At 33.7% G+C, this 20,060-nt stretch overlaps 2 protein-coding genes across 2 annotated transcripts; both read right to left on the reverse strand.

Moving 5' to 3' along the window:
- Positions 1–9,826: 9,826 nt before the first annotated feature.
- On the reverse strand, positions 9,827–10,806 carry LOC134268511 (uncharacterized). Its single transcript, XM_062750779.1, has 2 exons — positions 10,433–10,806; positions 9,827–10,273 (listed from the first exon to the last, which is right to left on the reverse strand). The coding sequence occupies exons 1-2, from the start codon at positions 10,699–10,701 to the stop codon at positions 9,838–9,840; spliced, it is 705 nt and encodes a 234-aa protein (XP_062606763.1). The 5' UTR covers positions 10,702–10,806; the 3' UTR covers positions 9,827–9,837.
- A 1,277-nt stretch (positions 10,807–12,083) lies between these two features.
- LOC134268510 (serine/threonine-protein phosphatase 6 regulatory ankyrin repeat subunit A-like) lies at positions 12,084–18,418 on the reverse strand. The gene is made up of 4 exons (XM_062750778.1): positions 18,409–18,418; positions 17,738–18,100; positions 12,358–12,522; positions 12,084–12,157 (listed from the first exon to the last, which is right to left on the reverse strand). Exons 1-4 carry the CDS (start codon positions 18,416–18,418, stop codon positions 12,084–12,086), a joined length of 612 nt encoding a protein of 203 aa, XP_062606762.1.
- Between the last annotated feature and the right edge of the window lie 1,642 nt (positions 18,419–20,060).

Genomic DNA, 20,060 nt, shown 5'->3' on the forward strand with positions numbered 1-20,060 from the left:
TTGATTAATATTACAGCAACTATAGAGTTTGGAGTTAAACCTTTTCATCCTTCTTTTGCTAACTCCCGAGAAAAAATATCTACACGCTCCAGATGTAGATTTTCCACTACCATCTGGCATCACTTATTCTTTTTTACTTCTGAACAAACTGACATTTTTTAATGCTGAACAAACTGACATTTGAAATAAAATATGTTCAGAGTTCAAAAACCTATAAGGAAAAAAAGATGTTTAATAAATCATTATATTCCTTCAAAAGCAGATCTTAATAAGAACATTTTAAAACTTTAAATGAAAAAAAATTTAACAAATTAATTGTTGATAAAAAATTTTAAAACATAAATAATCAAAGATTACGAAGCTCACCTCGACGAATGTTATCAGTTTACGTAATGCAAATCTCACATAATATTTTCTTATATTTAGTATTCATCCCAACAACAATATTCTTGCAAGTTGAGTTTAACCCCTTAGATGGCATAAACACATTTCTATGCATGTAGTGTGAAAAACATGTATATTGTTGACAAATATTCATAACTGTTTATACTGCAGATATCAAGGACTTCAAGTTCATTCCGACTGATCTGTTCCCAAAACTTTAACCTGGTCTCTTGAAAATAAAGGTCAGATCCAGCATCCGAAGCAAGTCTGGTAGTGTCCATCCTTACATGTAGGTGCATCATCCATGCAAGTTTGGTTTAGCTAGGGCTTATAGTTACTTGGGAATGAAAATGTAGGTCAGATCCAGCATCCGAAGCAAGTCTGGTAGTGTCCATCCCTAGATACATCATCAATGCAAGTTTGGTTCAGGTAGAGGCTTATAGTTACTTGGGAATAAAAATGTACATTAGATCCAGCATCCGTAGCAAGTCTGGTAGTGTCCATCCTTAGATGCATCATCCTTGCAAGTTTGGTCCAAATAGGGCTTATAGTTACTTGGGAATGAAAATGTAGGTCAGATCCAGCATCCAGAGCTAGTCTTTTAGTGTACATCCCTAGATACATCATCCATGCAAGTTTGGTTCAGGTAGGGCTTATAGTTACTTGGGAATGAAAATGTAGGTCAGATCCAGAATCCGAAGCAAGTCTGGTAGTGTCCATCCCTAGATGCATCATCCATGCAAGTTTGGTCCAAATAGGGCTTTTAGTTCCTGTGGAATTGACCTTCTCCAAAAACTTTAACCTGGTCACTCATCTGGAAAATGTAGGTCAGATCCAGCATCCTAAGCAAGTTTCGTAGTGTCCCTTCCTAGATGCATCATCCATGCAAGTTTGGTCCAGGTAGGGCTTATAGTTCCTTGGGAATAGACCTGCTCCAAAAACTTTAACCTGGTCACTCATCTGGAAAATTTAGGTCAGATCCAGCATCCGAAGCAAGTCTTGTAGTGTACATCTCTAGATGCATCATCCATGCAAATTTGGTCCTGGTAGGGCTTATAGTTACTTGGGAATGGACCTGCTCCAAAAACTTTAACCTGGTCACTCATCTAGAAAATGTAGGTCAGATCCAGCATCCGAAGCAAGTCTGGTAGTGTACATCCCTAGATGCATCATCCATGCAAGTTTGGTTCAGGTAGGGCTTATAGTTCCTAGGGAATGGACCTGCTCCAAAAACTTTAACCTGCTCCAAAAACTTTAACCTGGTCACTCATCTAGAAAATGTAGGTCAGATCCAGCATCCGAAGCAAGTCTGGTAGTGTACATCCCTAGATGCATCATCCATGCAAGTTTGGTTCAGGTAGGGCTTATAGTTACTTGGGAATGGACTTGCTCCTAAAACTTTAACCTGCTAACGCCGACGCCGACGCCGACGCCGGGGGTATAGCATAAGCTCATCTCGACTTCGTCGAGGTGAGCTAAAAATTAAACACGCTTGCAATCTTTTATATACTTCCTCAGATGAGGTAGAAATGATGAACCATATATAATTTTAAAATCTGAAATTAACATTTTGAAACTTGTACATCGAGACAGTGCTCGAAGACTGGACTAGACGCCTATTGTTATGCAATAAATAAGAAATGGCAGGTGTCAGTATGTAGGTGTGGATCCGAATCCTGTAATATACACATGTGCGTGTATGTGTACCCCTCGGAATACAGCCCTGAGGGTGAATCTTACAATAGATTTTCAATCCTCTGTGTATAGAGTGGTTCGACCATGCTCTGTGCGCCGAAGTTAATAAACAATGATTGAATAACGTGCCTCCTCTATCATACCTAGTACGCGATGTACATGTATTTGCAATGTGGAATAAAAATAATATTAAAATTATTAAATAAAATGTATAAAATTTATTTTATTGTATAGCAATATAGCATGTTGTTATACCATCTGGCACAACACAAAACTTTTATTAATTGATAGTTAATTCTTTCAATTAAAAAAAATCATGGAAATGAAAAATAAATCAACTGATGATTCAGGCACGTAGCATCGTTTTTAAAAGGGGGAGCCAGACGATTGTTTTGTTGTTTTTTTTTTATTTTTAATTATTTGGCCTGGAGAAGTTGATAAGCACAAAAAAAAAAAAAAAAAAAAAAAAAAAAACCATTGCCCGAATAAGCAAGTTTATATATTCGGAAATGCTATTTTGATGGGGGGGGGGGCAAATTTTTCTTATGCCGACTTCTTACTGTACCATTTTGGGGTATAATATACTGCATTTTCTTTATATTACATTACCGTAGTATTAACTTGGTAGAGGAGGGGGATTTAGCTGTATTTCAATGAATATTTTTAATAGAAAACTGAGTAATGGTGGTATCTTACATATGCTTGTAACAGTAAATTAATTATGAGAAAAAAAAATTAATTAGAACAAGACCAGATTGAGCAGTTAATATACAGTTGATATAAGTAGATTTGAAAATTCCAATTAGAAAAATAATAAATCTACTGCAGTTGGGTTATCATCTTTTCGGCCTTTTAGTGAACACTAGGTCAAAGTCAATTCGGCCTTTTAGTCCACACTTTGTCAAAATCAAATGAGCGCTTTGTAAGAAGACAACCGTCATGATGATGGAAGTAAGAAGTTAACTAAACTTTATTTTAACAAGGGTTAATTCACGCAGGTTTTTAAATCAGTTTGATTGATTTAGCGTGTGTGTATTACTCCATTAACATCATCCCCAAAATTTCCATTGGAATTCTGCTGTGAAGAAATGACTGGAGTGATGTAAGTATATCAGGTCCAGTACTGGACCTGTATATTACTCAGCTGTTACTAGCCCATTACACTGTGCATGCTATGAATTTGATTGGGGTTTAAATATTTCTGGCAAAATGGAATCAAGGATCTCTATGTGGTAGATATTACCACAGAGAGACTGAAGATTTTTTGGGATGTAAACATAAGTCAACATGGTCAATTTTTTTTTAATTATGAGTTTTTTGTCTTACCCAAGGGAGGAGGAATATGTTTTGGCATGGATAGCTTTTTCCCACAAGTTGCAACTTTGTCTGCTAGGATGTCACATATCAGTTAGATTTTAATGTCACATTGTGCCTGTCTAAGGTTAATCAAGTTCAAGTTCAGTGTATTTTTATGGATACTAATAAAAGTTCGGTCTGACATTGGGAATAAATTAAAAAATGAAGCCCTAAATGGGGGGAGGGGGATTTATGTTCTTTTATGGGTAGTCACAAGGGTGGATCTGATCAACTGCTGCAGTGGTATAGATGTAAAATCTCTATTTTTCTTTAAAAGAAAATGTGAACCAAAAATTATCACGTCAAAATCAAAGAACCAATCATATGATATTTATAGAAGTACCTTATGGAATCATAATTTTTTTTTCTGTATCTTGTGAATTATTCATAATTGGTGAAATGTTGTTATAAAAGCCATGATAGCATATACGACATATTTTGTGAAATATGAAAGACCTATCATATGTCATTAAAATGTAATGTAGCACCACTTTTTTGAATTAGGTCAAACATGAAGGTAAATATTAAGGTGTCAGATATAGCATACACAGAAATATCATGTCACAGATAATGCACATGTAAAATATGAAACCCTATCTCTTCTAAATCAAAAGTCAAAAGGATTTTTGAAAAGTAGGTCATACTTCAAGGTCAAGGTACCATGGTCAAAAATCATTATTAGTTAAAAACATAGTTACATGTACTAGTTCATTATGAAAGGAATTACCACAGGGAATGCATGTATAATCTGAACATGTCGAAAGCCCTATCTCATCTCATTCAAAAGTTATGACCAAGGTTTTAAGTTTTTGTGACAGATGAGCAGACCAACAGACTTACAGATGACATATGATAAGATTCAATTATTAATTATCATGAAATCTTGCATTTGATAAAAAGGATGACAAAAATCAATAGAACCATACACTAAAAGGGATTGACTGACCTTGACATGATGTTGCATATACCCGGTAGATGCTTTTTATAAAAATTTAGGTCTTCTTTTAAATAATTTACAATAATTTATATTTAGGAAGTTTAAGTAGCTGACATAATAAAAAATATATCAAGTTTGACATACATTTAGATCTATTTCAATGCAAAAGCAATATCGATCAATATCGCCTGACTGCATTATGCAGAGTGAAAATTCAGTTCATACGCAACATACCGGTAGTTTGAACTTTATTAGGATCTTCCCTGGAGTTTCAGAGTTTCACTTAATGAAGGACCTGGGTACAATACTTTGAATGTCTTTGTATGGATTTGTACACCTTCTAAAACTATGTTTGATGAAAAAGAAATCTGGAAATTATGTTCTGTAATTATGCCCCCGGATCGAAAGATCAGGGGTATATTGTTTTTGTCCTGCCTGTCTGTCTGTCTGTCTGTTTGTCCCCCAACTTTAACCTAGCCCATAACTATTGAGTGGTAGGGGCTATGGCTTTCATAATTCAAAGGTGTGTTACTTGTGACATAACCTTTCTTTGGGTACCACCAAATTTGACCTCTTGACCTTGACCTTGGAGTTTGACCTACTTTTATTAGTCCCCTACCGGTGAAACCGGGGGGGGGACTATAGGTTTCCTCTGCGTCCGTCCATCCATCTGTCTAGCTGTCTGTCCCCGTCAGTCTGTCTCACTTGGTTTTCCACACTTTTTTTCTAAACGCTTGCAGATATTGAGCTGAATTTTGGTATGTGAGTGTATCTTAATGAGTTACAGATCAAGTTTGAATTTTGCTTAGCTTCAATGATTTTTGATAGAATTAGGGCATTTTGAATATTTTTTCATAATCGCTTAATTGAGATCGGATTCGAACTGCGCTAACTTCCGATTGTCGACAAAAATATGAAGCGAGGAAAGGACGGTGGAGAAATGAGTTGAATTTTCGTCTTAATGTGGATTATTTTATTAGTTTTAAGGCATTTACAACTTGAAAATCTTTCAGTTTTACCTTGAACATGACTTTTGCATATTATAAAATGACATCCAGAAGAAAAAGGGGAACCCGGTAGGGGACATGTATTGCTTATGCAATACTCTCAGAATGCTTGTTCTATTTGTTATCAACTTTAACTTTCGCCATAACTTTTGAACAGATCAAGATAGAGACTTGAAGACTTCATATATATAATGCATAGACTCCACTAATTAAGCACTTTCATCTGACACCAAGGACAATGACCTTTTGACCCTGACTGTGACCTATTTGCTAAAATTAAATTTTTCGAACTTTGGGTATAACTTTTAAACAATAGGAGATAGAGACTTGATATTTGGTGTGCCTACTTCACTATTAAAGTGCTTTCAAACGACACCGAGGTCAATGACCTTGTGACCTTGACTGTAACCTTTATGCTAAGAATAGATTTTTCAAGCTTTGTTGCTGTGGAGGCACAGTGTTTCACAAACACATCTTGTTTTTGTATATTTCTTTGAATAATGCAAACATTTTCACAATTTGATATTTTTTCAAAACCCCTAGTAACACTAAATTAGAAACATAAAGAATTATTGTTCACTTCCAACATATAAATTCTAACATTAATTATAGTGAACATAATGTATGTAAAAACTTAATTGATTTGTTATCCAATGTAGTTTTAATAGTCAAGCTGATGGATGTGATCATGGTGATAGGTATACATTTCAAAAACTAACTAGTGGTAAATAAAGCACTGTAGTATTAAGCTTTGAATGCATTGATAAAAATGTCTTATTTCATCATGTTCATTACATGTACCTGGGTTTTTTTTTTGCCGGTAGGTGGTTATTTCAGTTAGGTTAATAAAGAGAAACATACGAGATGTAATTAAATTTCATTCTTATATATTCATTCATAAAGATGATGAAGATACCCAACATAATGATTAAAAGATAAGGAGAATAAATCAGATTGGTGATCAATATCCAAAAGACAGGATGGTGGATCTAAAGGGAATGGGTTCCAACATTTTCCTTTGTTTATTGCATGGTTTTGAATTTCACATTTACCCCAGACAAATCAAAATGAGTTATTTGTAGGTTGATCTAATTAAGAGGCTTTATCTTTTTGATTATGGCTAATTGATTTCAAACAGTTTGCTTATAAGTCATTTGATATCATGGTCCAAAGTTATGAGTGGTGGATCCAAGGGGAGTTGATATTGAATTTTTAATTACTTATCATGCTTATTGTAGATCATCATGGCATATACTAATTATTATTGCACATTTATTTAAACATTTAAGTAACCTTTCTTTGTGTGATAAGTGATGGATCAAAGGCATGTATATTTCACCAGTAATTGTTTTGATAGTTGAGGTGGATCCAAGGGGGTGGATAGATATATTTTTAAATATTAAATTTTGTAATGTGTCAAAGGAATCAATAATGATCATGTGATGTTTATGGTTAATTGATTTTAAACATTTAACTTATATATCATGTGTGATCAAAATCTAAACTTATAGGTGGTGGATCCAAGGGGGTGGATATTAATCTTTTTTAAATATTTGTGGTGGGTGCAGGATCAAAGAATATTAATGATCAATGATTGTGGTTAATTTATATCAGACATTTAGCTTATATGTCATGTTTGATCATGATCTTAATTTTAAAGGGATGGGTCCAAGGGGGAGTGGATATTTATGTTATATAGTAGTTGTGGTTGATCCAAGGGGAGTGGATATTAATTTTAAATACATGTATTTGTGATGGGTAAAAGGATATTAATGATTATAGGCTTATAGCTAATTGATTTCAAACATTACGATTATATGTCATGTATGATCAAGATCTAAACTTATAAGTGGTGGATCCATGGGGAGTGGATATTAATTTTATTTTTTTTTTAAATATTTGTTGTGGATCAAAGGATATAAATGATTATGGCTAACTGATTTCAACATTAAGCTTACATGCCATGTGTGATCATGGTCTTAACTTACATTAGTGGTGGATCCTTGAGGAGTAAATTTTTTATTTTAAAATATTTGTGGTGGATCAAAGGATTTTTTTATTATAGTTTTTTAAAAAGAAGAATTGCTGTCCATCCAAGTGTATACAGAAGATTCCCACGAATGCAGTTTTTTTCCATCAGGAAGCAGTTTTGGAAACTGGTCATTACTCAGCAGAATCAGGATATTTCAGTATTGTATGCAAACAAAGATAAGACAGTGTCACTAGCACAAATTTAAGTCCCCTTTCGGTTGATTGTACTTTTTCTTAACAAATAAAAATCATTATCTCAGACACTCCTCTTCTCTTGGCAAGTCATTTGGTTCTTCTCTTGGCAAGTCATTTGGTCGAGTTTTCTCTGGCAATAGTATTTGTTTATGACCCTCACTTTAATTAAAATGGCTCTACAAAAGCAGTTTAACAATGAGTATATAATTTGAATTTGTATATAATTGAAGATAAAATGCTTCATAAAGGATATTCAGACATTGCATTCTTATCCCATTATTCCCATATCTGCTTATTTATTTATCCCATGGGATTAAAAATACCCAGTATTATGTACTTTGCAGGATTTTTAATCCTAAGAAGGGCAAATATGGGATTTTTAATCCTATGTCGCCTTTTATGGGAGAAAAAATCCCATGGGAGAAAAAATCCCTCAAAGATTTTTTTCTCCCATGGGATTTTGGTGGGATTTTTGGTGGGATGAAAAATCCCGCCATTCTCCCATGGGATATTAGGTTTTGACAGAGGTTTATGAGAAAACTACTACAATGTGAAAGTTGAGATGAACATGATGAGGTCAGAATAAAAAATCCCACCAAAATATATAAAAAAATCTAATGTAGGTCTTTTCGAAAGGGTACCTAAAAGTCCGGACTTTGTCGTGTCCGGACTTAAATGTCGCAGTGTTTTTATCAACTGATACTTTCTATCTGTTAACCAATAAATAATTTATAAACTGTTAAAGTTTTAACTTTATACCATACATAGTTTTGAGGATATTGTAAAAATAAAATTTTGGACATGATGACCTTTGACGAAACCTTAAACCCCAGTCACATTTCCAAAAACGACCAATGACCGAAGGGGTTTGACGCAAAAATAGGACTCTTCGGGTGACAGTCGTCAGTTCATCGGCCGATGTCTTGGCCGATTTTGACCTCTTTTTTTGTCGGCCGACGAATTTTGTGTCCATCGGTCCAAGTTTTAATTTTTTATGCATTGGTGGCCGATTTTTTCAATTGAAGTTATCCGTCGACCAACCTTCGATCATCGTCCGACCCCCGGCGGTCAGTTTATAAAGTCGGTTGTCCGTCGTTGGAAAATAAGGGTGTTGAATGTTTCGTCCAACTCTTAAAATCAAACTATAGCTCAGAACTCGATGATCGGTCGATGATTGGTCGACTTGTGAATATTTTACATAGTAAAATAACATAACACAAATAAAATTTTTATGCAATGATAGATACAATTTTTTTTGGAACGGAAATAGCATGAATAATTGATCCGTAAGATATAAAGAAATCTTTAGTATTCTCTGTTGCTTAGATATGCACCACTTGTCATTTCTATGCAATTTCATTCAAAATTTTGCACACATTTTCAACATTGAGTCACAATTTTATAAGATTCTGCCACTTTGCCTTGCAAACATTACTCATGTCACTTATCTGAATATAGATCTATGAAAAAATTTTGCTGAATTCTAAAAAAAAAAAAGAATTTTTCCTAGGGACACCGATGACTTGGACAAATTACACAAAAATTCTAAGAGTTTTGGAACCAGAGAGCACATGTGACTGCTCCGTGTCGCCCGATACTGTATCGGCCGATCATGTTCTTTCAGCCAACAAGACCAGAAAAATTTAGACGCCCGAGCATTGGCTTAAACGTGACCTAGGCATTTGTCTAGAGGCACTGTGCTATTGATAAATTTTGATTGTGGCTTGTAGTTTGCTTCGCAAGTATAAGAAATGAACTCCGTTTGAGAACGGTGAAATATCCAGTTTTCACAAGGTCGCGATCCTGGCTCGTAAAATTTCAAAATCGTAAAAAACCTGGGAAACATCAGATATATCGGACTATATATATATTGGATAATTTAAAACGTCCCATTTCAACCATGTAGCATCGATTTTGAAAGTGGTGGGTGGGGGCAGCCAGATAGCCAGATGGGGAGGAGGGGGCAACTAGCCTTTAAATGAACATTTCCTATAGTATAAGTAAGGTGGGTGAAAAAAGTGGGTGGAGCAGCCCCCCCCCCCCCCTGTCCTCACCGGTTGCTACGTGCCTGCATTTTAAGTCTACATATAAAAGAAATATATCTTTTTTAGATATCCTCAATGATATAGTGTTATAATATACATCTTAACTGTTATTTTAAATACCTTTTGTCTGTGTCTGACTGCATTTGTTCAAGGTCTTGTAAGCTAGATACTTTTGATACAGTACAACTTAAATTTTATTTTTATACCTTTCCTTTAACTGCATTTGTTCAAAGTCTTGCATGTGTTCCCTTAAAGTCAAATACGTTTTGATTAGTCCGGGAACGGGTAGCACCTTGATTTTGGATTCTATCTCGGCTCCTTGTCCAGCATCAATTAACTTCATTCGTATTGCAGTTCTGCATAAAGATAAAAGCGATATCGCCTCTTTTTCTTCATGTTTCTTCAAAACATTTAAAAATTCGTTTTTCTCTTGCTCGTAGTTAATTCTTTTGTACGGTTTGCCTTTAACGAAAATTATCGAATTTTCTAGATTTGAAAAGTCCACGTTTTGTAAGTCCTTATCATTTTTGCAGTTATATCCACATTTAAGCAAGCTAGCTGCAGCCCCAAAAAACCCATTTCTCAGCAAATTGGACAATGTCGATATCGAGCCATAGTACCTGCTAAAATATAAGAACTTTAAAGTCTCTTTGATTTAAGGTAAACTTCAGAAAATATATTATTTGATTTCATAGAAGTTAAAATACGCAAATAGGGTTTGTTTGGTTGAATAAATCCAAGATAATGTTAAATTAATAACTGTTTTTATAATAACTTACTACGTTGTTTTTACAACAGGATCTATTTTAGCTCCACTGCAGATCAACCTATTGAACAATGAAAGGTCAAATTTTGCAACGGTCGCCGTTTCTGAATGGTCGATTTCCATGGAGTTCGTACCTTCTAGATCTGTCATTCGTTTTATCACATTTGTTAATGGTGTTTCTCCATATGTATTTGGCTTGTTGACACTGCATCCATGTTCAAGCAAAAGCGAAGCAATTTTATTTCTTGCAGACTCTGCCTCTAGAAAAAGGAGTAAAATACACATCTGTAATATTAAAATTTAGGTTTCGTGTTTTTACATTTTTTTAAATTATATTTACCTTATTCATCCAGTAATTTATTTATTTTCCAATAATAAACATACAGGATATAAAAATCTTATTCAAATTTAGCAATATTTAAACAAAAAGCCCATGGGCCCCATCGCTCATCCGAGCACTGTGTCTATGAAAAAAAAACAAATTTAATAAATACCTAAGTGGTCCGATCCTAAACCAGGGGGGTATGATTTGAACAAACTTCTATCTATGCAAACTTGAATCTACACTCAATAAGGATGCTTACATACTTTTTTTGACATAGTGTGACTTTCTTCCCTATAAGTTTAAACTTTATATTGTGGTCTCACCCGAACCTGGAGTCATGATTTTAACAATTTGTATGTAAATGATGATGCCTCCTTATAAACAAGACTAATCATGACTTTGCTGTTCTTGAAAAGATTTTTCCTATATACTTCTATACAAAACTTTGATCGGCCAGTGTTGCCCTGCCCTATCCCTGGGGATCATGATTTGAACAACATTGAAGCTACAATACCTGAAGGTGATTCCATATAAATATGACCAATCAAGGCTTTGCTATTTTAAAGAATATCTTTCCTATATATTTCTATGTGAAACTTTGATCGCTGCTATTGTGACACCGCCCTCCCCCAGGGGTAATGCTTTAAACAAATTTGGATATACACTACCAGCAAGAATGTTTTTAAATAAATATGACTTATCATGGCTTTGCTGTTCTCAAGAAGATTTTTTTCTATATATTCCTATGTAAAACTTTGATCGTCCATTGTGGCCCCGCCTTACCCCCGGGAATCATGTTTTGAACAAACTTGAATCAACACCACCTGATGAGGTATCCACATCAGTTTAATCTTTCCCGGAACAGTGGTTCTTGAGAAGAATAATTTTGAAAATTGCCATAAATTTTTCTATAATTATCAATTAACTTCGAGAAACTTGAATCCCTTTACCCAAGGATACTTTATTGCAAGTTTGGTTGAAATTGGTCCAGTGGTTCTTGAGAAGAAGTCGAAAATTTAAAAAAGTTTACAGAGGACAGACAGAAAACTTCATGTAGACAGACGGACGACAGATAAAATGTGATCAGAAAATCTCACTTGAGCTTTCGACTCAGGTGAGCTAAAAAGTGTGATTTTACATGTAATCAGGCAAAAATTTTGATAAACGTAGTTTGATAGAATAAATCCAAATTTTGTGTTTTGACATACCCGCTTTTCACCAAAAATGGTTACCTCCAGTTTTCTTTTCATTTTTTATAAGAAAAATGAAAATTGCACGATATATGTGAAAAAACGAAAAATTTCATCATGTATTTTTTATTTTAAATTTTAAATGTATTTGTTTACTGGAGAGTTCTCGTATGTAATTGTGTATAAAACACGACAAATGGTCCATATCTTGACAGTGTCCTCAATACTACAATAAATACAAAGTTACAAATTTCATTCTTATTTTTCTGAGCATAAAACATACAAATATATTTCCAAGAATTACATTTTTTATCATTCCGTTTTCGCAATTTTCAACTAGATCGGAACTCGTTAAGAGAATGTGTCCCACTTTGATTTGTTATGAGAGGGAATATAAATATATCACTGATGGAAACATCTACTTACTTAAATCGCACGCTATATGCAATGTAGTATTTTCCTTTCGATCACACGAGTGAAAATTTGCTCCTTTTTCTATAAGATATTTTACAATATCTGTATGTCCTGACTTAATGGCCAATAATATGGGCGGTTCGCCGTCTGTATAATGATTTGGATCAGCTCCGTTTTCTATCAAAGACAAAATGAAAACTTTCCAATCAGCATTCAAGCCATAACATTCAATCTTTTGGATGCACTTATTCAATACAAAGTTGATGTTTGGATCCGCTCCTTTCGATAAAAGGAACACCCTGCTTGGTCAGAAGAACCATAAAATAAATTGGATAGAAATTTGCATTTACTCCTATATCTAAATATTTATCCAACCTTGTAATTACAAAAAAAAAAACAAATAGAAGAATCTGTTGTATTCCTCTCAGCGGTCTCAAACTGTAATTATTTATTTATGATCTTCAATTTTGGGAATTGATATATTACGTTATCATCTGGAAAAACAGAGTGATACATTTCATGGTTGCGTAAATTTAGAATGTACAAAAAATACATTGATAATTAACTTTCAATTTTGTGCATAATATTTAAAGGAAATTAAAATCATTTTCATCATCATATATTCCTTAAATAGTAGCATACCTTCCCCTCTTGTCTCACAAAGAAAACTTACTGGGGTATGTCCTTTATTGTCTAAAGCATTTATATTTGCCCCATAATCCGAAAGCTGCTGAATAATATTTTCTGTGTTGCACTTTCGGTATTTGGAACAAAAAGCTTTGATTGCAAGATGTAGAGGGGTTCTTCCATCATGATCTCTGCCATGCACATTTGCCCTGTTTTCCAATATTCCGTGTACCATATTCTCTATGTCATCTTTTAGAATATGATTTAAATGAATAATCGAAAATCTTTTTAGATTGATAAAAATATTATAAATTGTGTTTCATTAAAAATTATGTTTATCCTAAGATACAGAGTCTACTTAGGACAGTTTATTATCCACAAAATCTGTAATTTGGATTTAAAAATCAACATACTTCATTTCATCGTCGCAAGTCACGGGTTTTATGTTCATTCTTTTTCTAAAAGTCCTACTTAAAATTCTCTTCTTTATCGCTATTTAGCGATTAGATATTTATCAAGTGACACGAGAATAAAGAATTCATTCTGTGGCACTATTTGGGTACGTGTTGTTGCGACACCCACAACAAAATTAAATTTGCTATCTATGGCACGCCAAATTGTCAAAATTGAGCTAAACATTGTTTCACGATTGATAAACTAGGTTTATCGACTGTAAACTATAGTTTACAAACCGTAAACTATAGTTTACAAACCGTAAACTATAGTTAACAATTCGTAAACTATAGTTTTTATCTGTAAAACTAAATTTTTCGGTCGTTAACTATAATTTACGAACTGCTAATCTAAGTTTATCTGTCTGTAATAAAGCGTTAACAATTATAGATTTTGTTGATAAACATAGATTTGCATTTGTAAACCATGGTTTACATTCGTAAACTATAGTTAAGAGTTGTTAATCATAGTTGCACAAATCGTGAAACTATTTTTATCAGATCGTTTACTATAGTTAACGGTTTGTAAACTAAAGTTTGCAAATCGTGAAACTTTATTTATCAGATAATCTATGTTTTGCAATTGCAAATGATTGTTTTCGGTGTTAAGTAGAGTTTACGGTTGTGAAACATAGATTATCGTGTTAACTATGGTTTAGAGATGCAAAATATAGATTAACGTTGTTAACTAAAGTTTACATTTTGTAAACTATAGTTTACACTCGATATACCTAGTTTATCGATTGTGAAACTATGTTTAGCTCACTTTTGTGAATTTGGCGTGCCATAGCTATCCGTGATAGATTTATTGACAAAAACGATAGATAAATAAATACAGAGACGAGTAACATAGTTAATAAAGTATTAAGCATAATATTAATTTCAAAGACAGTGTTTCAAATGCGGATTTTGTGTGAGGAGTGTTCCTTATTTACAAAAGAAAATTTAGACCGAGTTGATGCATTGCTTTTGGTTATGGTTAGATCCAAATATATCCCCAATTACTGAGCCCTCTCCGATTTTTTTATCTGTTGTTTTCAAGAGATGGCTACAATTCCACAACATCCCCGTAATGTGCAAATATATTTTTTAAATACCGGCGACTGCAGGCAAAATAATTTTTTTTACATTCAACTCACTTGTAATAAGACGAATTTTTTTATTCATTGTCAACAACATAGCCTGTTTAATGCGAAAAACATGTAAAATAAATCTACTTGTTTCCAGTTGATCTACTCAGCAGCCATGCTAGTTTATGCGTGATGTACTGAGACTTTCGTTTGAAATTTAGAACAACTTAATAAAGCAAATGTAAGGGTTTATAAAAGATTTTGATGAATGGTATCACAAAAACATTGATAAATAAAACCATATCTAGTGTTTTTTTAAGGAAACAGCGATATGTATGCTTAAAATAAGGGACTTTCTAAAAAAAATCTACTCTTAAAGATCCAAAATTCTCATTGGCTGTCGCCAAATAAAATTATGAAGGTCAGGAAAACATGGCGGATGAATTCAAGTTGCGATGTTGACATACACGAAAAGTAACCGATATATGGATCGTTATGAATATTCTAGGATCGATTTATGTATTGCATAACTTCATTTATGGAATCCAGGTAAGAAATGTTAAGCCATTTACTTTTCGCTGCCGTACAGATTTGGAGTTCAAATTACGTACAGTGCCGTGACAGTTTTTTATTACGTAAAATCTATGATGTAACGTTACTATGACGACACAAACAAAGTTGGTATGAACCGTTTTTGCCTTTCGCCTTTTGCAGAAAATGGTTTAAATACAGACAATAAATAATAAATTCTACAAAACGACAAGATCCTTCAAAAATATATTTACAATACAAGCAAAATTAATGCACAAATAATATATTTTCAGTAGATTAGGTAGGTGGGTTTTATAATTTTTTCAATAAGAAAAATAATATAACGTTACGTCAAGAACCTGAAAGTCAAATATTTATACTGCATAATAATGAACGGAATACGAGTAAAATATAATATATACAAATGCAGTGTAATTGAATCACAGTTATAAAATAATACATGTAATTATCTATTCATAGTTTTTCTGATTTTCCTGGACCTTAAAAAACCCCTAAATTGCTCTCAAAAATCCTATTTTGTACGTATGTGTGTGATGGGGGTGGGGTAACTTAGTTAACTTTACCGAAAAAAAACTAGAACATTGAAGAAGTGTTTATGGGTGTGTATGGGAGGGGGGGGGGCACCGGTATCAAAATAAAGATTTTCTGTAAACAAACTAAACTCAGAAAAAGTACACCTTCCTTTGCAGACTCACTCCTTTTCCCTGAACCACTTATATTGTTATGAATTATGTTTTTTTAAAATTTGTTCACACGTTAATGTTGATCTTTTAATACTGTCACTTTTTCTAATCGTGTTTCTAAAAATATAACCCGCAATACACGGCTAAGACGTAAGTTACTTCGTATGTTTTCCTACTTTTTTCATTCTTGACCCGAAACTCGGATTAATCTGTGGATTATTTGATTCAATCAAATACAGAAGTTAAAACGATTATACTTCATTTTTCTACAGATTTTATTAATTAAAGCATGGCCATTTGCTTATGTAATAATTTTATCTCATAGTATAGTAATGATATTTTTTAAATATTGAATTAAAAAAATACATAACCCAAAAAAATATCGCTCCCATAGCTGTTAGAAAATAAATAATATACTACTACCAGTTTTAGTAAAGCTGAGATCTCGAGAAAATCAAGATCTCAAAGGTATTTGCCCGGGGGTGGTGGGTAGGGGTACTTGTCCCAATTTCGACAGACAAAATATCTTTCCTGCCCTTTGATTGTAGATACCTACCAAAATAGGCCCTCGGCACTTAACGTAGTATTTGAAGATAGGCCCAAAATAGGCCTGCAGCACAAAAAATGTTAAAGGAAATGTGTGCGGGAGTGAATAACTCTCGCACTTGCACCATTACGGAGTTGTAGTTCTCTCCAAAAAAGGGGGAGTACTACATTTTTGCAGCTAAGCCAAATACAACATACTCATTTTCATTGATCATCATTTTTCAGAGTTTTGTTCTACATTACGAGAACACCACAATTTTGTAGCTGCAGCAATCCTTGGTTTGAATTAGAATAGAAACTGTGGCTTGTGACAAAACCTCCATTCTAACATTCCGATTCCAATGTGTAGAAAATCATAATCTAAAGAATTTTACAACTTATCCCTTTTAGGTATCTTTTAAGAAGTAAACAAGCTCTAAATATGTTTCTTTTTGCCATGAATATTTTATGGATTTTGAATGCAGGACAACGTCATGACGTTCGGAATATTATGACGTCATGAACGTTGATTGTACCTTCGCACCATCGGAATTTGGAGTATCAGACCATCATACTTTAGCCCAACGTGTCTCATAGGAAACGAGCCATCGGACTTTGGCGACCATAAAGACAGCGAGCCATCGGGGTTTGGCATAGACCATCGTGTTTTTTTTTTTTTGCGAGACCATCGGACTTTGGAGTCTTACATATATACATTTTTGTGAAGAAATGAAGAAAATAAGTATGATGAATATATATTTTCAGATTTTCAAAACCTCAAAAAAGGTAACAAAAGGTATCTATTAATATGTTTTGCAAAGAATTAATCCTTCGCTAAACGTAATAAACTAATGTCATTCCATTTTTACAGTCTTTAACCTTTTAAGCAGGATTTGATAAAATATTCTATTGCTGAATAGTGATGATATGGGTTTTCTTCATTATTTTCCCCCCAAACAATAGGCATTTGATATAAGTCCAAATAATCGTCAATTTACCTTGCTTAATTCATTGAAATTGCAAAAGCATCTGAAGAAAACACGCATTTCCATTTACTTTAGCGTGGTAGACCAAGAATAGTTGATATTTATACTTGCTGAACAAATCGCTGCTACTAGAGGGTTATAACGCTTAAAATGTAGTTTTGGAAGAGCTCCTCTTTTCAGCAAGTATTCAAAAGTATCGACATAAGTAGGTACAGAAAAAAGTTAAATTATTTATTAATGTCCCTCTCTCAACGATATACTACCATGTCATGTAAGAACTCATCCTCATTCATATTTATTGTTAATTATATTATGTAAATTGATAATAATAATTAACTTTTTGTATATTTTTTTTATGTTTATATAGACATTTTACATAAAACTCTTGCTTTAGGAAAAATGGGTTTGGGGCTTTTCTTGTCAGAACTCAGCTTCGAATTGATTTTAAAAATATATATATTATCTTATCTAATGGTACCAGAAAAATCAAAATATACCTCCCATGTGGGAAAGATGAAGACATCTATTGTGTTTGTCATCCTTCTCGGAAATGTTGGCCCCCTTTTGTACAAGGATTTTCATCGTGCTTAACCATCCTTTTGACGAGACAATGTGTATAGCTGATAATCCTGTGTTGTTCCGTTTTCTTACAGTCGATCCGTCACAAGCAAGAAGTGACACTATCTCGTCCCTCAGATCCACAAGTTTATCCTGAGTGTTGTCGAAGTCGTAAAGTCCATGTTTCAAAAACAACATAAGTGGTGTGTTCCCATTCCTGTCCACGTCATCCAATTTTCCACCGTGTTTTTTATATATCAGTAGGAAATTCAGAAATTCTTCATAAGACTTGTTCTGTCTCTCTAGGTTATGAAAAGCAGAGTATTATACAGCTGTAATTTCATATATTTTTACATATCTTTCCCTTTCCAATGTAGAGAAAATTATAGGATAAATTTTATTATCATCAAAATTAAATTGATTGATGAATATCAAATAGTACAAAAATAATTTAGATTGGCTTAGGGTTGTACTCTTACGAAATTTTTATGGTACAAGTAAACCACAATGTCTATTTTAGCTCCACCGCAAATTAACCTATTGAACAATGAAAGGTCAACTTTTGCAACGGTCGCCGTTTCTGAATTGTCGATTTCCATGGAACTCGTACCTTCTGTCATTCTTTTCATCACATTTGTTAATGGTGTTTCTCCATATGTATTTGGCTTGTTGACACTGCATCCATGTTCAAGCAAAAGCGAGGCTATTTCATTTCTTGCAGACTCTGCCTCTAGAAAAAGGAGTAAAATACACATCTACAATATTTAACTTAAGGTTTTGTGTTTTAACATTTTTTAAAAAAAATATATTTACCTTATTTATCCAGTAATTTATTTCTGTTCCATTAATAAACATAAAAGATATAAAAATTTTATTCAAATTTAGCAATATTTAAACAAGAGGCCCATGGGCCCCAATCATGGGCTCATCTGAGCACTGTGGCTAGGAAAAAAATCAATTTAATAATACCTAAGTGGGTATGATTTCAACTTCTATCTATGCAAACTTGAATCTACACCCAATAAGGATGCTTTAATACTTTTTGACATATTGTGACTTTCTGCCCTATAAGTTTAAACTTTTATTGTGGTCTCACCCGAACCTGGAGTCATGATTTTAACAATCTATACCTAAACTACCTGACTATGCTTCCATATAAACAAGACTAATCATGACTTTGCTGTTCTTGAGAAGATTTTTCCTACATACTTCTATGCTAAACTTTGATTGGCCAGTGTTGCCCTGCCCTACCCCTGGGGATCATGATTTGAACAACATTGAATCTACACTACCTGAAGATGATTCCATATAAATATGACCAATCATGGCTTTGCTATTTTAAAGAAGAAAATTTTTCCTATATATTTCTATGTAAAACTTTGATCGCGGCTATTGTGACACCTCCCTCCCCCCAGGGGCCATGCTTTGAACAAATTTGAATATACACTACCTGCGAGAATGCTTTTAAATAAATATGACTAATCATGGCTTTGCTGTTCTCAAGAAGATTTTTAAAGTTTTTTTCCTATATATTCCTATGTAAAACTTTGATCGTCCATTGTGGCCCCGCCCTACCCCCGGGGATCATGTTTTGAACAAACTTGAATCTGCACTACCTGAGGAGTTTTCCACATTAGTTTAATCTTTCCTGGAACAGTGGTTCTTGAGAAGAAGAATTTTGAAAATTGCCATTAATTTTTCTGTAATTATCAATTCTCTCCACTTGGAATGGGGTGTGGCCCTTCAAGAAACTTGAATCTCTTTACCCAAGGATACTTTGTTGCAAGTTTGGTTGAAATTGGTCCAGTGGTTCTTGAGAAGAAGTCGAAAATTTAAAAAGTTTACAGAGGACAGACAGACAGACAGCTTCATCTAACCCTGACGGACGACAGACAAAATGTGATCAGAAAAGCTCACTTGAGCTTTCGGCTCAGGTGAGCTAAAAGTGTGATTTTACATGTAATCAGGCGAAAATTTTGATAAACGTAGTTTGATAGAATAAATCCAAATTTCGTGTTTTGACATGCCCCTTTTCACTGCAAAAAAGGTTACCTCCAGTTTTCTTTTCAGTTTTTATAAGAAGAATGAAAATTGCACGATATATGTGAAAAAAAGAAGAATTTCATCATATATTTTTTTTAAAATTTTAAATGTATTTGTTTATTGGAGATTTTTCGTATGTAATTGTGTATAAAATCACGACAAATGGTCCATATCTTGACAGTGTCCCCATTTGACTACAATGAAGGCAAGGTAACAAAA

The sequence above is a fragment of the Saccostrea cucullata genome, unplaced genomic scaffold (assembly GCF_032062105.1).
Source record: "Saccostrea cucullata isolate Sc308-1 unplaced genomic scaffold, CSIRO_AGI_Scuc_v1 ctg9315, whole genome shotgun sequence".
In the NCBI taxonomy this organism is placed as follows: Eukaryota; Metazoa; Mollusca; class Bivalvia; order Ostreida; family Ostreidae; genus Saccostrea; species Saccostrea cuccullata.